Source organism: Ammospiza nelsoni, chromosome 9 (genome assembly GCF_027579445.1).
Source record: "Ammospiza nelsoni isolate bAmmNel1 chromosome 9, bAmmNel1.pri, whole genome shotgun sequence".
NCBI lineage: Eukaryota > Metazoa > Chordata > Aves > Passeriformes > Passerellidae > Ammospiza > Ammospiza nelsoni.
The window spans coordinates 30,316,163-30,333,503 of record NC_080641.1 but is presented as its reverse complement, the minus strand read 5'-3'; the positions used below and the strand labels follow the sequence as shown (position 1 = coordinate 30,333,503).

The following is a 17,341-nucleotide window of genomic DNA, read 5'->3' as shown; positions in this document are numbered from 1 at the left end:
TTTAACTGAATTTGCAACAGAGCATTATAGGGATTTCTCATGTGTTCTGAATTTTCCCAAAAAGTGTGACATAAGGTGCCTGTTTTCAGGGGGGATGTTTATAACTCAAAATTGACTCTATCTGTGGTGTGTGTCACTGAACACTGATTCCACAAAAACTGTTCCTCTGCTTTACTAAAACTGGGGCAGTTCCTGATCTAAGTGTTTGGGCTGTTTGCATGGTCTGTACTGCTTCCCATTAGGGTTGTTTTCAGGGATTTCATGTTACTGTGTAAGTGACATCAGGATAGTTCTGCAGCACAAGAGTAGATGTGGAATACAGTGACTCCTCCATTGAAATTTTTTACTGCTCAAGTTTGCTGCTTCTGTGACCCTCTCTCATCTGAGGGCTAAAGATGTTTTAGGGAAGGTTCTTAACTCCTATTTTCCTAAACTGCCCTGACAAGTGATAATTCAAAACAGGAGTCTATGTGTGATTTTGTATTGCAAACATGTTCATTTTAGTTCTAGGGCAAAAATGGTGTTTTTTAGAGATGCAGAAGTGAGTATGGCACTTCCTGCTCTACTATACAGTAGCAGCTTTACATATTTTAGGCACATGAGAATGAAAAGGTACTGTTGAATTAGACTGGGATGATATGAGGTTCAGGTACTTGATTCCACAAGGGGGTCTGCAGTCAGAAAAGAGCTCTGTTTCATATTTGTATATATATACACACATAAATTTTTATATATATATGTCTGTATATGTATGGGTGTATACACACAAAAAACACCTCTGTGTGTATACATACATGTATCTCAGTAGAACATTTCCAGTAGTATGCTTATTTGATACTTTCAGTGGAATTTAATATTTTTTTTATGAAGGAAAACTTACCAGTATTTCTTTTGAATTATTTCTTGTTCAGGACATTTATTGTTCCTAATTGGAAGTTGACACTTAGAGTTTTTGAAAAAGTTACTTAATAAATTGAAGCACTCACCACATAAAATACCTCACTTGAATTACTTTAAGTTGCAAAATATGTAGTAGTTGCTATTTAGTAGTAATAGTAGTGGGAATTTTTCTTTTCAGTCTTTTATATTTAAGTTTTAATCTTATTCTTGGCTTGATTTGTGTATTTAGCTACAGACCCCTTTGCCTCCCTGTTTGGAAGTGAATCCTTTGAAGGTGGCTTTGCTGACTTCAGCACGCTGTCCAAGGTAATGTGGAGCTGCTGCTGCTCACAGAAAATGCATGAAACTGCAGTGACAAGGCAAAGCTTACTCAGTTTCATTACAGTTTTGCCACTACTAAACATTTATAATGGCTGATTTGCTTGAAAGAGGTCTTGATAGCAAATTGTCCTGAAATTCTGTGAAGAATGCAATGTAATCTTTTTGGCTTGATAAGTATTTTCTCTCTATTTCCAGTGATGCTATAATTTATTTATTTATTTGTGAATTTGCTGATTTTAGCAGCAAAAGTATTACTTTTGCATGTTTAACTGCTTTCAACTTTATAGTGTTATACACAGTAACCATTCCTGATTTTTCTTTCTGTTCAATCTTCTGGAGTATGTGGATATTTGTAAAAACAAACAAAAGTATTTTCTTTAGCCTTAGTCCAGACTTTTAGTTCTGATTTAATACTGTAATATTGAAGAGAATGTCTGGTAGCACTGCACTGAAAATGTGTGTGTTGCTGTTTTGTTTTTTGAAGGCCAACAATGAGGATCCCTTTACCTCTTCCACATCAGGCTCTGTCAGCAGTGTCACCATAACTAAAAACTTGTTTGAGGAAGCACCAGCTAAAAATGAGGATGTTCCTCCTGCACTGCCCCCTAAGACAGGAACTCCCACCAGACCCTGTCCTCCACCACCTGGTAAGAGCTGACACTGAGATGTGCTCACAATCAGCTGCTTCGCGTTGGCAGAGGGACAGGAATCATGAGGGGAGGGTAAAGGGTCTCAATTTAAAATAAACGAGCAAGATGTGAAACAAGTCCATTCCTGATTGTTTCCTCAAAGTTTTGCATGGTGTTTGGGATTGGAGTTTGAAGACACAAAGGATTTAGAAAACAGGAAAAAAGACTTGTTACAAGTGTGTGCAAGAACACAGCATAGCTGCGAGTTAAATGGTTGCTAATGTGCTACACTGTGAATCTTGAATTAAATTATGCTTAAAGTGAGAATTTGGTGTGCTTTATACATTGGAAACACAGATGGGTTTAATGGAAAATGAATTAAATAGGGTTAAAGAACTGGCTTAGATTTTCAGGTTAACTTTTTCTAGGTGGCCTTTCCAGAGGTCTGTAGCAGTAACAGTAATAAAGCCAAGTTCCCTGGGCTGTTTTCTCCTCAGTGATAGAGGAGTTTGTGGGATGTTCCATGGCACAAACCACCCTGCTTTCCAGAAAAGGTCATGATTATCATGCATAACAGCACCTTCTTGTGCTTGCAGCAAGGCCATATTACAACAGGCTCCTCGCTCTCAATTTGGTTTTGCAAACATAGTAGAATATATATCTAGTATTCTTTTAAAAATTTCTGTCCTCTGTTTCATTGTCTTTAAAAATTCTACTGCATCATTTGTTTCACTATTACACTAAAGGGATGAGTTTTAAGGTGTTTTGAGAAACTGGCATGAAAGTTAAACGTGTATTCATCTTTTCCTCAAAAGAAGGGGAGCACAGTAGATACAGGAGTGCTCATACTGAAGTTTAAACTCAGCTGTTTGATTTTTAATGTTGGTGTGAGATCTGGTTCATGCTAATACCTTGCAATTTCCATTGTAAATAATATTAAAACAGCTGACATGGCAAGTGGTGATAATTTGAATGTTTGATGTTGGTCCTTATTTAAACATAAAAAGGGTTTCTGACTTGATTCTATGGGAGTGGCTGTGACATGGTGCACTTTTGGAAGGCAAGCTTCTAGGGGTGGAGCAGCAGCTTCCTCAGCAGCAGATAATTGGGAAAAAAATAGGTGGTTTTGATATGCACACTAAAAATGTGATTATTTTGATAACTATTCCCAATTAATTATTTTCCTAATGGAAATAAAATCTGTTTATTTAAATGTAATTATTTCTATTTACTTCCTGGGTTTGATTGGAAACAGTGGAATGCTTTTTCAAAGAAATACCCCAAAATCTTTCTTGTAGTTCTTCTCTCTACTGGAAAAAGTGTAGAAGGGCTACTGCCTCTGAATTCTGTTGCTTCTCTAGATACTGATAAACATTCCCATTGTTTTGATTTCGGGGAAGATTCGGTGATTGTGTATTTTGTATTCTTACAGCTATTAACCCTTCCCAGGCAGAAATAAAACTCCCTGGTTGTCATTTGGAGATGCTTCTCCTCCATTTTTCAAGAAATAGGCAGGCATTATTTGTGAATAACAGAACTGTAAAATCATAGAATGGTTTGGGCTATAGGGGACCTTAAAGATCATTCAGTTCCAAGCCCCTGCCACAGGTAGGTTCACCTTTCTCCAGAGCAGGTGGCTCAAAGTCCCATCCAGGCTGGCCTTGAACACTTCCAGGGATGGGGCAGCAGAGTGATACATGGATAGAACATCATCAGTGAGAGAGATAGCAGGGTTAGCTGGGAAGTGTCTAAGTAAATCATATGTTTCCCAGGGGATGTTCTCCAAATCTCTAAATCATTGCCAGATGAGAATCTCTTTTCATCTTATGAAGTAATTTTAGGTCAATTTTCAAAAATTTTATGTGAAATAATAAGCACCTTTGTTCAATTCTGTAGTTTTAATCTGAAATGGAAGCAGAAGCAAGTTCTAAAATACAGCCACTGCAAGTGTGGAACCACTGGTAGCAGAATTCAGGAAACTGCACTGAAACCTCTTGTGTAAACAGTAACCTACAGAGGGAGTGGTGGGGTGAAATTCAGCTCAGCTCTTCTTGGAAGTCATTGGGTTAATGTCCTCAATGCTGTTGAAAGTTGACTGGGGTTAAGCTGAAAAACCCCCAACAGAATAAGTGGGGGTTTGTCCCTGATTCTGTTTATTTTCAACTTCTTAGGCAAGAATTAACAAAGCAGCTCAGCCTGTGATTGCTTGTTATCATACTCCTTGTTTTAAACTGCAGAAATTCCTGGTCTTAGCATAGGGAGAAAACTTTTTGAAAACTTATAAATGTAATGTATTTCTGCTCTCTGAATAAAATTGTGCTAACTTGATCCAAAGAAATAATAAAAGAGCCTTGCTGGAATGATCAAAGAACAGCTGATAATCAGAAAACAATACTGTGCTGATAGAAAAGGTGCTCAAAACTGTTAGAAATTCTCTTTCCAAAACAGTTAATTATATATAACTGTTCCTGACTCATTAACATACATGTGTTCCTTTTTACCTGATTACCCTTTCAGAAAGTGTGGGCTGTACCCTCATTTTTTAAATTGGAACCCTTCCCCTGAAACTACAGCTCCACTAGTTTGTGGGAAGAGGTTGCATTCTAAGTAGCTTTTGAATGGGGTTTTTTTTTACTAGTTGTGGCATGTTATTACCTGCTATCTGAAATTCATTTTAAATTCATTTTAATCTAAGGGAAAAGACCTATCAATCAAATAGACTCTTCAGATTCCTTTAAGTCGAGCGACCCATTTCAGCCTTTCCCCACCCCAGACATTCCCAAAGAACAAGAAGCAGATCTATTCTGTGATCCATTTGCTCCCACCAGCATCAGTAAAGAGGCTGACCCCAACAATTTTGCAAACTTCAGTACTGTGAGTAAACACTTTTTACATTTGTTTCAGTATAACAGCAGCTTTGAAATGTTCACACTGAAGTCTTCAGTCTAATTTAAATTATTAAAACATATCCCATGTACACAAGGGATATTGCTTCCAGTTAAAACAGTGTTTACATTTAGTTTACAGCTGAGGCTGTCCTAAAACAAAATGCTGCAAAATGTTGTAGTTAATGTTTAAATCGCATTGGTTTTATGCCTTTTTTCATACCTTCTAGATTTTAGAGGAGAGGACTTCAAAAATATCTATGTTCTAGGGATTATCCATTTTATCAATGTGTGCAGCAGATTTAAATTACAAATCTATAACAAGCACACTGTTAACTACCCAATTAAAAATAAACCAAAATGTGATTTTAATTTAACTGCCACTGAACTGTTTGGTCGTAATTTTAATGTACTGAAATACTGATAAACAGCCTCATAACAGTGTATGTTAATGAAATATAATTTGATGAGTTTTGAATGGTTAGTAAATTCCAGACTTATGCACAATGAAGTAAAATAGTAAGTGTCTCTTTATAACCAGAATTCATTTCATAGAAGTCGTGGTGTCCAAGCAGTAGAAGCAAATCTAAAGGTTTGTGCATGCCTATATATTATTTTTTTTTTCTTTTGAGCTTTTGCAAGTAGAGGTTTTGAAAGGCATCATCTCACTTTCAATCCTGTTAAATGCAATTTGCATTTACAGTATCTTGACCATACTGCTCTCTCTGTTCAGGCCTAATAAGCTACATGCTTGATTGAAGTAAACTAAGGATTGTCAGGCTCTCAAAGTAGACTTGCACTGGTTGGTGTGTCTTGGAGCATGGTAACTTCTGAAATGTGGTTATCCATCCGTGGCAGCAGTTAGGGAGACTGAGAAGCCACTTTGAGAGGAGTGGCAAAAATGTTCATTGTCTTTGTGAAGGAAATAGTGTTATTTTCCAGCTGCAGTTACTGAAAATACTGAGTGCACCATGGAGAAAACTGAGGTGTTTCTGCTTTTATTTCCCCAAGAAGCAGCTCAGGGCAGAGATCTGGAGTCTCTAACCTCTAACCCTTTCAGTTAATGCTGGGACATCTGTGAGGACACAGGCTTCACCTACCTCTTCATTTTTCTGCATGTTTGCTAGGAAGAAACTTTAGCATAATCTTTTGTGTTTTATTTAAGATAATACCCTTAGCTCTCTCTGATTTATAACCATTGTGCCAGAGGTGTTTAGTTCACAATCAGTTCTCATCAATATCCATGGAAATAATCTGTTCTTTTTTCCCCTCTAATATCATGCTGACCTTTCTCTGTATTACTACCAGCTTTCTAACTCCACAGTTACCCTTATCATTTTGCTGCTTCTTGGCAGCAATATTTGTCATCTGCACATTCAGAAACAGTCAGTCTACAGCTAAATTTTTGCAGTCATTTTCACTGAAAAAGTCATCCCTAATGAAAGCAGAATAAATCAGGACAGCCTACAGTGTGAATAGGAGTGTGCTTTGCAAAATGTTCTCCTGATTTATTCAAAGGTTTTCTTGTATGGACTGGTATTTAACCAAATAAAACTGTATTTAAATTATAGCACTTTCTGCTCAGTAATGTTTTAGAAACTTAATACTGAAATTTGAAACATGGCATATTTCATTAAAATACATCCTTTTGATGGCTTCAGTGCACTTCTTAATTGTTAAACCTTAGACTAATCCAATATAGTCTATTACAACTACAAAACAAGTAATATTTGAAGACTAGAATATGTACAATTATTGAGAAACTAATTTTCCCTTAAACTGACTGTTTGGACAGTAATAATTTTCACTGTATTATTAATCTGTATTATTTTGTCTTTTAAATTTGCAGTATTCTACTGAGGAAGACATGATTGAATGGGCTAAGAGAGAAAGTGAGAGAGAAGAAAAAGAAAGATTGGCAAGACTAAAACAGCAAGAGCAAGAAGACTTGGAACTGGCTATTGCACTCAGTAAATCTGAAATATCAGAAGCATGAAGTCTAGAATAAGATTTATCTGATGTAAACTGTTTTGTCCCTTTTCCTGAGTACCTAACCTATTTAAATGTTAATCAGAAAATGCATATATACAAGAAACTATGAAAGGTTTTAAATTTCTGAAAGTGATGTGAATGTTCCTGCTAAATTTAATCCTTTTGGTTATTGTTTGAATAATTGTTAAGTTTAGCATTCAGTTTCTCTCAAGTTTTCAGGAGAGCAAAGTACTTTTCCCAGCTGAAAGCAAATCAGTTTAAAATGCAGTTAGAGAGATTGGGGTTTGACTGTAATCTATCAGCAGTTGGTAATTGAGCATAAAGTGAACACAGCAATTATTCTGTCATGGCTGACTGTCTCCCATCAAGCAGTTAGTCACTGGAAACCTTTTCTTCTTCTGAAGGGGTTTTAGTAATGCCAGAGTTGGAGAGTGCTTTATTTTATATGTATGCATATAGATTCTTTTTCTCCTCATTGAAGATTTTATGTTGGGTTTAACATAATCTTCATGAAGTCTCCATCAGAAAGAGTATGTCTTTCTGAAACTTTTATTGCTTTTCCTGCATGATCATAGGTTTTAAGACAGACCTGTTATTTTGTTTTATAAAGCAAATTAAACTGAAAATTCATGTGCATTTGCTGTTGGCTAAGGTGACTGTCAAATTGTGAGACCCCACTGCTACTTGAGCCACATTTGCCTGTGAAATATGCAGCTGAACTGGCAACTTAATGAGTTCCATTTGACATAGGATTGAAAATAGAAAGAAAAAACAGGTAGTCTGATTTCTATTTTTTTTAACCACAATTGTTTTCTGTATATGTAATTTATTGAATGCCAACTGATAGTTGCACCTTAAACTGAATGATTTCTGAATGGTCACTGAGTCAGAGTAGGATTGATAGAATGTTAATGAAAATAACTTATTGTTCATTTTGAATGAATTCTATTTGGAAAATCAGTTTCATTAAAATAATTCCAAAAAACAAGAATCTTGTGCCCTATCTAAGAAAAATGGATGGCAGCAGCATAAACATCTAGAAGGGGTTTTTTTCTTGCACTTTTAACCTGTGGTATTTCTTTTGAGGAAATTGAAGTGTTTCAACACAAAGCACTGGGGCAAAGGGGGAGAACTCAGCCACACTTCAGTATATTTAAGCTCTTCCCATTACCTGTCAATGCTGCTGTTGCACGAGTTTGAGGGTTTTCAATTTTTTAAGAAAAAATGAGTAACCTGACTGGGATGGTTTTTCTTTTGCACTGGGAGATGAGCATTTGAACACCTGCTCAAAAAAAAGTAACTTAAAATTTTGCAAGTATTAAATAGTTATAACTTATCTTATACATCTTTGTAATGAGTGTACACTAATCTTGCAAATCATATGCTTAACTGGATTACATAGTTTCTTATCTTTTGTTAAAAATGTATACTCAGTGGACCAACACAATATTATATGTATATATTATATATATATTCCTGCTTTCCTTTATGGGATTTAAAGTTTTGAGTCATTTGATGTTACATTTCATGTTACTGACTCTGACTATAGGACTTTTACTCAGACTACCAACAAACCACTGCTGTGAGCTAAATGGCATTACTTTATGAAGTTTTAACTGTTTGTTTTGTTGGTTTTTTTTTTTAAACAACTTGTTCAGGTGGGATTAGCCTCTATTTATAGAGTTCCCTTTTGTTTAAAAATTCTAACAATAGCCTGTAATTATGAAGAAATAAAGTTTAAGTACATAAATGTGAACTGTTTGCCTGTTTTTTCAAGAGGGTGCTGTGAGATGTGAGGCATTGTGTGAATTTAATTCAGTGTGAGGTGTCCTGACTGCAGCCTGGTGTGTGTGGCCTTTGCCACCTTTCACACCTGCCATGGGTCACCTTCACAGGAACAGGATCCAGTGGCAGAATTGTGTTGTCTTGTGTTATTTCCCCAGTAACTTCTCAACACTTTCATTTACCTACCTAAGTTTTAATTGGCTGTTTCAGAATTTGAATATTTACTAAATTATGACTTCAGTATTGGAGTGTTTCAATTGTGCTTTAGCCTGAATCTTCTAAGTCATTGTGTGCAGGGATGTGCAAACTCATGGTTTTGTGTTTGCAATACTGACAGAATGGTAATTTAGATTAAACCAGATTTAGATAACAGAGGGTAAGGTTGGGAAAGTAACACATATGTTCAAAATATTGGCAACCAAAGTCCTGTTTTCTTCTTATGGAATTCTATATCATGTAATTGAATACTCTTGAATTTAATTCTGTTGTTAACCAGAGTGAACATGAAGACTGGCTTTCAGATGAATCCATTTTTTCTTATAAGAAGGAAGAGAACAGTGATTTTCCCTAATCAAAGATCTTTTTTGGTTTTTTTTTTTTTTTTTTTGTGGTAGGCAGATTGGAGTTTAGTTGCTTATGTTAGCGTTACTGAACTCTTGAATTCTCTGCAGAATTGTGTTTGCAGGGACCTCCAAGACTTAAATTAGAAAAGGCACAGAAGTAAAGAGGAAGGGAGGGAAGACAGCATAATGTTATCCCAGAAAAGGTGGGAAGGAACTTGTAATTGCTCAGCTGACAAGCCATCAGTCAGTAATATCCTGAAACAGAAGTCATTTTTATCCACAAGCTCTTTAAAGAAACGAGGAGTAGCAAAACACACATCAATAACAGAGCTGCATTCCCATTCCTTGCTCAGAATACTTCAGAATTCCTGTGGTGCCAAAATGGAGACATCTGGAGCTGCCTGGACTTTAGATTTTAACTGAAAACAAAGAGCATTAGTTTTTAGAGCAGGTGATAGAGGGGGGAAAATGCTGCATTGTTTGGATGTGTGTTCAGGAGGTCAGGATGTTGTTTCTAGTTATCTCTTGCTGATTTAATAAGTGAGTATGGACAAACCACTTAATGCGAAGCCATTTCCTGTTGTGTAAGTGATAACAGGTCTCACAGTTCTTACATAACTGCTCTAATCTGGAAACACAACCTTGAGCAGAGTAAAAGGAATTTTATCCCATTTTACTTTTGTAACCTGTAGATAGGATCAAAGTTATGAGGTGTTTTCTCTGTTGGTGTAAGCAGCCAGTTGCAGTCCTATACAGGACTATACAAATAACTGGAAATAAATAAAGTATTTAACAGAAGTACTGTTTTATACAAGATGTTTGAGGGTTTATTTTGCTAGTAATACAGGGAGAAATTCTTGCTTTTGACTTCAGAGGTCTGTCCTGGCCAAGAGATCCTGTAACACTGCAAGTTGCCAGCTCTCTCAGGTTTGCATGTGCCAGCTCTCTCTGATCCACACAGACTGATTCTCCTGTGTGGCCAGAATTACTGTTTATTCTCTTGAGACTAGCACTGAAATGTTTGTATTCAAAGCCAGAAGATCTTTAGGATGGTTTTCCATAGAATGCAGTCTCTCCTGAGATGCTACATGAACAGGTGTGGTCACTTACAAAGAAAAAAGTCATTTTAAAAGACTTGGTGGGTTTTTAGGTAAAATCCTTGTAGATTTTTTTTAATACTTACTGAAGCTCTGCTGAGACCTCCTTATTTTTAAAATTAGAATCCTTGAGTTCCAGACAGTTCTGAGGATTTTGGAGTGTGAATCTCATTCTGGGCCCACATTCAGCAATAATTTTTACTGAATAAATAATTCAGTTGAAGCTCAAATCGCTGACCCTGAATCCTGAAAAAGGTAAAGTACTTGTTGAATGTTAAACTCATGTATTTAAATTCTCTAATTTTCTTTAATATGCTATCCATTTAACTTAAAATATTTATTTTATTTTACTGTCAGATATTAAAAGCAGAGCTGTTCTCAAATATACGATACTATTAATTAACAAAACATACAATACTATTAATACTACTAATACAACATCTAATTCTAAAAGTTGTAAAAAGCAATTTAGAGTATATTTTGGTGATTTTATTAATAAAAATGTTGTTTAAGTTAGCTGTGACTGGCTACTGACAATGGGCTGAAGTGCAGAACGGCACAGGAGGTCTGGCTTCATGGTGAACGCTGGGAGCTGGAATGTATGAGCCTCACAATCCAGAAAATGGAATGTATGTAAACAGGTGTTTTATTCTGGAAAACGTGGGCTTGCATTTGTACCAAAGCAGCTCTTTTGGCAAAGAAAGCACGGGAAGGTGCTTGTCACAACTCTTTTTGCTATCCCTCACTGAGCCAAAACGCTTGATTTAGTGGAGACAATCATGACTTGTTGGCTGGTGTCAGAAGAGGGAATCATCCTCCAGTCTCTGGATGTCTGCCTCGGCTCTGGGAGCAGCTGCACCCCGAGCGCTGGAGCGTGAGCCCGTCCTGCCACCCACCCCTTGTTCCTCACCTCACGAGCCACATTGTCGGTGTGCAGCTAATAAATTCCTTCTTTTTTTAACCTTATACACCCACTGTTCCCGTTAATGTGCCCATTGTTTCTTTATGTCAACCCAGTCCTTCTGTTTGTCCTGCCACTCCCTCGGCCGCGTATACCTTTGCCTTCCTTTGCCTTGTTCATTTCCTTGCACAGGCTCCTTTCTTTTGTTAATCTCTTCTGAACTGTTATCCCCGTAACCCTGAAGCTGCGTGATTGATACGACTATAACATAAATAATGGCCAAAATAATGCAAATTTTTTCAGTATTGCATATTCTATTTGCAATTTCAGTGGGTTTGGTTTTCTTTAAGGGAAGAGGCAAGTTAAAATTGTAAATATTTATTTTGTTTATTAATTTTATGTTAATGAACAAATGAAAGAATTTAATTAGTTAAGTCTAATTATTTTTGTGATTTAGTCATAACTTGGTCCCTCTGATGTCTGAGCCCTGTGGGGTGTTACCCCTGTGCTACAACTCGCTGGGGGTAGACAGCTGCACCCTGGCAAACCCTGCCTTGGCAGCAGCTGCAGAGTGCAGCTAATTGAAAACCTGGCGAAATATGAATTATGTTTTCCTCATGCTTCTTCTCGAGAGGAATTAACGACTCTCAATTCCAGCACACGCAAGCGATGCCCGCGTTCCTCTGGGCCGTTCCCGGTGCAGAGCGACACGCCCGGGTCCCGCCCGAGCGCTGCGGTGGGACCGTAACCCCGGGGCAGCACCGCGTTCCCCCGGTGCCCTCCCATCCCCATTACCATCCCATCCCATCCCATCCCATCCCATCCCATCCCATCCCATCCCCGCCGCCGGCGGAGGGCGGGCGCTGCCGCAGCCGCTCACCTGCGGGGGCGGCCCCTCCGCCCGGCCCGGCCCGGCCCGGCCCTGCCCGAACATGCGCCGAGGCTCCGGCTGCCGCCGCTCCACGCACACCATGCGAGCGGGCTGCGGCGGCCGCCGGGGAGCAGCAGTAGCAGCAGCAGCGCCAGCCGAGCCCGCCGCCCGCCCGCCTTGCCCTCAGCCGCTGCCCGTCGCGACGCCTCCATGGACGCCCAGCCGGCCGGCAGCGCCGGTGCTCGGTACGAGGCTGGGGCGGGCCGGGGGGCCGGGCCGGGGGTCGCCAGGGACAGCGCCGCCTCATCGGGCTCTGGGGGTGCTCCGGCCCGGGCGGGAGGAGCGGCCGGAGCGGAGGGTCCGGCCGCGGGACGGTGTGAGGGGTGTGAGGGCGTGGGGTTCTGGGCGCTGCGGCCCCTGAGGGCAGGTCGGGCCCCCGGGCCCCTGCTCGGGGCTGGGGCCGGAGCCGCCTGCGGCCCGTGGGCAAGGGCTGCCCAGGCCGGGACCGACCGGGCCACCCCACGGACCGCTCCGGCCACCGGGCTGACCCCGCTGTGCCCACCTGTGCCGGCTGAGCAGGCACAAACTCGTTCTTGCACTTTGAGGGGGTTTTCTTTTTTCTTAGACAAGAGCATTAGCTTGAGCTAATTACATACCTGCGCAGCAGCCCTTCAGTAGTTACATGCAAATTGCCTTTGGGCTTCAAAGGGTTGCTGAAGAGCGTGTCATGTCTGTGGAAGACCAGGTCCTTTTGCTTGAGCTCCTGTTTGTGCAGCTTGCAACACACCTTGACAGCTGTTCTTTACCCTGTAACTCAGTACCCTCAAGAGGGAGCTGCAGGTGGATAACTTTCTCCATTCCAGGTGTGCACTCCCACTGCCCCTAAAATACATAAACTTCCATTGTGTGCGTGTGAGAGTTGTTTCTTCAAAGCTGAATCAGTCTGCAAATAACATTCTTCCCCCATGATGACGGTGTGTTAAATTGTAGACATGGCTGCGTTAAAGGTCGGCTTGTGGATTCTGTATTTGACATAAGACATTTATAATCATCTGTGCAGGAGCAGAAGCTTTTAAAAGTGCATTTGTTGGAGAAGTTTGCTGCTTAGAAGAGTGGTAATGGCTCTGTTCGCGGCTCTTCATCAGGTGTTTGGAGCAGTGGTGTGCTCTCTCTCTGGCTGCACACTTTCCCTTTATCTTAAAGTTGAAAACAGCAAACATTTACCTGAGACTTTACTTCTGCTGAAGAAACCATGATGGGAAAAACCATTTCCTGAACTTTAGATTATAGAAGCTGTACAATAGTGCTCTTTTTTGGTGGCATTGATATTAATGTTAGAGTTATTACAGAGATCAAAAGAGGTGGTCTAGTGGCATTTAAAGCAGCAAAGTCCTGTGGGATTTAAAAATCTAGAGTGCTACACTTGCTAATGATCAAAAATGACCTGTCTATTAGTATTTATATATATAACCCCTCCTGGAAGTGCTCAGGGTCTGGTTGGATGGGGCTCTGAGCAACTTTGTGTAGTGGAAGGTGTGCCTGCCCCCAGCACAGGTATGGAATGAGATAATGTTCAAAGTCCTTTCCAGCCCTGTGAATTCTATGATTCTGTAGTTTTTAAGAGTTTTATATAATTTTTTTCCATGCTCCATAATTCTTTAACAGATGGCCCAGCAATTTAAAAAGTATTTTTTAACTCCAGGCTGGAGAGGTGGGCTGTGTGTAATAATGATGTTAAATGATACCGTAGGTGCTGTGTTTGCACTGACAGTAGCAGCAGGCTGAGGGACTGCAGTTGCATTGTGCTTCAGGAAGTTCTGAGCGTGGGGAACAATGTGTGCAGAAATATTTAGAAGCAGGAGGGAGCTGGGTGAATTTTCCAGGTGGGGCAGGTTGTCCCCAAAGTCTGTGTTACTGAAGCTGCTGGAGCTCTCGGTGCTGGCTCCTCATCGCCTTTCTGGAGCTCCATCTGCTGGAACCAGCTCTCCCATTCCAGGGTGACACTGCTCTGGGATCTAAAGGGATTCAGGTGTTTGCAGTACTGTGCTACAAAGTGTTGAAAAGATCTATCAGGATTTTGGCTAGTTTGTGGGAAAAGATTACTATTTCCTTATTGTAGCCCACATTTTACTTAAATCGCTCCTTTAAATTCCCAGTGAAGCTCCCAGACAGTGTTTCCACAGATCTGAATTTGTGGTTTCTTTAGGTATCATGTGTGTTTTGGGAATAGATTGAGATTATCAGATCATCGTTGGAGGAAAAATGATCTAGTGGAATGATTGGAACTGAAAAGTAAACAGATATTTGAGCAGGGATGATGAAAAATGACACCTCCCATTTTAGAGATTTTCAGCTGTTGTCTTCAACTTGATAATAAAACTTTGAGTCATCTGTTGTGAAAAAGCAATTGTGAGAAGAAAAGTCTCCATCTAAGGATGGTCATTCAGATACACTTGACTCAATGGCTGGAGCCTCAGCTGTGTATCAAACAGAATGCAGTACTGAACTTGGATGTCATTTTACATTTCTTTCTGACTAAAATTGCCATCCTGAACTCATGAAATCTTCTCACTGCATCTGCATTAAAACTTACTTTTTACCAATCCTTGTTTCCTGTCAGAACAAAAAAAATTGACAGAAAGATCCCAAGCTAACTGAATCAGAGTTCAACATCAGCCTCACTTGTTTTGGTTTTCTTTGTTTATTCTCCTCAGGTAGTTTGCTTAGTTGTTTTTGCACTCTGAAATGGAGAGAATAATAACTATTTTCTTCTTGAAACCACTGTGCCAAAGAATAACTCTTCAAAAAGGCCTTGGCAATGCTGAGTGCCAAGACAACTTTCTACTGAAACTTCTTTTTCTGTTCTTGAGTATTGATTCAGTGGGCACGTTCAGAGAACTGTACAGGTGTATTGAAGTGCCATGCTTGAATTTTTACTTAATTGGAGAGAAGGTGGCATTGTTAGTGATCAAGGTGCTGTGAAGTATGCTTTGCAGGTGACTTGTGAAGAATAAACTCAGGCTGTTGGAAGCTCTCAGGGAAACATAATCTGTAATGTCACATAAAGCAATGATTACAGGCAAAGCAGCAACCCCTATTTGCTCAGGTATTTTGTGTCATTCCTACATATTATTTCTATGGGACCATAAGATACTGTTCAGTAGTGGAATGATTTTAAAAAGCATTTTTTAGAGTTGCAACAAAACATGTTACAGAGTAATTTATTTTGAAAAGACTTTGCTTAGATTTAATAAAAAACAAAGAAACAAACACAATCAAATGAAATAAAACCAAACAAAGAAGCATTTCAACTCACATGAAGTACTGCAGGAAAATGCTTTTTGGGCTAGAATGTGTATTTCATCCCTTCTATGTTGGTCACCACATTGAAGTCTGAAAGAAGTGAAGTGTAAGCATAAAAAAGTACAAACCAGACACAGCAGAGTGAGTTTGCATTTTGTTCATGCTTTGTTTGTTTGCTGGGTACCTAATTGTGCTCAGTACCATTGCATGGTAGTGGGCTAGTGCAGCTCTTGCTGATTTTTTTTTTCTCATTAATTTTAGTGAGATGAGGATTAGACCTTTAAAAATTGAGAATAACTATGTCAGAAGTGTAGGTGGACCAGAGGCAGGAAAACTGAAAAGTCAGAGGACTTGGAAAAAAGAGCAAGTGGGTATTATAAGGTTCTTTAAATGATAACAATCACACATGCCCTTCAAAGTGACAAAGATTGTAGATCATCTGAATTTAAAAATAAGAGCTATTAATGCTTGCTAAACATTACTGTGGTGTGATTGATGATGAAAATTTACTCCTAATTGCAGCAATACTGTTAATTTCTGTAATTCTGAATGTATTTGTTTAATTTCAATGTTGATCCTGTGTGAGGTAACTTTTTCTTTGTACATTTCAATAGATCAGTGCTGTTGCAGGACTTTGGGCTTATTTTTGTAATATTCCAGACTGGATTGTGTCTTTTTATATATTTTCATTCTGTCTGATGCAGGCAGTTCTGCTGCCTGGGAGTGCTCACCCACAGTGGTGCATTTCACCCTCTGAGCAGTCATGGCAGCACAACAAGGAAAGGGAACACAGAAATGACACCACTACATTTTATTTGTCTGAACAAACCTATCTTAATGAATTTATTGCACTGTTTGCCCATTCAAATACAGGATGAGAACTGTGAGCCTAATGCAAACTAGATCCTGCTTGGTCCAAGTTAAACATGGTGGGACCAAGGGCAGAACACGATTCTCTGCCAATTCCCTGGTCTTTGTGCTGCTCACTGCACTGCTTTGTCACAACCCTTTGATTTGTGAGCTTTTGCTGGAATGGAAGAGCTTTTTTTAAAGACCTTTGACATTGCTGAGGCATCAATAACTCAGTGATTTGAGAGCTGAATTAACTTCAAAAATAAATGGTGTCATACTCCATGTACAACTTGAAATACTATGAATTCCAGAGTTGAATCACTGTTGTGTCTCTGTGCAGAATATTTGGAGAATATGAATATTGAAACCTTTCCAGTTGCTTTGTTGTTGAAGTAATGGCATTTCTGCAGCACTGAGGAGTCTTAGACATGGGCCAGAAAAGTGTTCAGGAACACAGAAAGATAAATGCTGAGGTATTAACAGCTTGGCACATAGAACAGGAAGGGATATGGGAGAATTAATTTTCTTGCATTAACTTATTTGCTTTTGAATTATGAAGATATTTCTGTATTGTCTGAAAACTGAATAGTCACAAATTATTGTGAGAACTGCTTATTTGGTCTTTTCATGCAAGATTATTTCTGATCTCATGCGGGTTTGGAAATGCTTGCAGAAGAAAAGAATTCTTCCCAAGTGTTGTGCTTTTTGTTCTCTTTGAATGTTGAGATTTTTTTCAGGCTGACAACTTGTAGTGCAGTGTTGCTCAAAGAAGTCAACTATTTAGAAAAGTAATAGTGGATTTAGGAATGATGTGGAAAAGGCTAAAGGAGGTAACCCCAGGTATCTCCTGATGGTCCCTGTGATTATCCAGCACTAGGAGGACAGAAAATGGTGTCATGGCAAGAAGAATTTCCATATTTCCACATCTTTTGTAAAGAGGCAGTGGGAAGGACATCGTGGCGTCAGTGGTGGTGCCATGGGATGTGAACTGCTGAGCCTTTGCACGAAAAGGGCCCAGGGAGGAACTCTTGGGGACACAGCAGGGAATGAAGACCCCCAGCCTTTTCCCTGCATAGACTGTGAGGGGATAAAAGCCTGGGGGTCCCTCTGAGGCACCAGCTCAAGCTGTTATTTTGTGATTGTACCAAGATGAAATAAATTAAAGGACTGGGACATCTGAGACTCTGTTATAGTAAACTTGAGGTGGAGCCTGTCTCACTGTGAGTGTGGGATGTGCAGCTC

General features: G+C 39.5%; 2 protein-coding genes across 6 annotated transcripts in view; both read left to right on the top strand.

Annotated features, from left to right (window-relative positions):
* Positions 1–8,483, top strand: part of EPS15 (epidermal growth factor receptor pathway substrate 15) — a 68,294-nt gene extending 59,811 nt beyond the window's left edge. For 4 of the 5 annotated variants that reach the window (XM_059477934.1, XM_059477933.1, XM_059477935.1 and 1 more), the window contains 4 exons: positions 1,130–1,206; positions 1,706–1,868; positions 4,546–4,724; positions 6,585–8,483. In XM_059477934.1, the coding sequence (XP_059333917.1) occupies positions 1,130–1,206; positions 1,706–1,868; positions 4,546–4,724; positions 6,585–6,731 (566 nt within the window). In that variant the 3' untranslated portion in view covers positions 6,732–8,483. The remainder of the gene's footprint in view (positions 1–1,129; positions 1,207–1,705; positions 1,869–4,545; positions 4,725–6,584) is intronic. The other variant, XM_059477938.1, reaches the window with a different exon arrangement.
* A 3,657-nt stretch (positions 8,484–12,140) lies between these two features.
* Positions 12,141–17,341, top strand: part of TTC39A (tetratricopeptide repeat domain 39A) — a 43,928-nt gene continuing 38,727 nt past the window's right edge. The window contains exon 1 of the mRNA XM_059478532.1: positions 12,141–12,189. Coding sequence (XP_059334515.1) covers positions 12,155–12,189 — 35 coding nt within the window. The 5' untranslated portion in view covers positions 12,141–12,154. The remainder of the gene's footprint in view (positions 12,190–17,341) is intronic.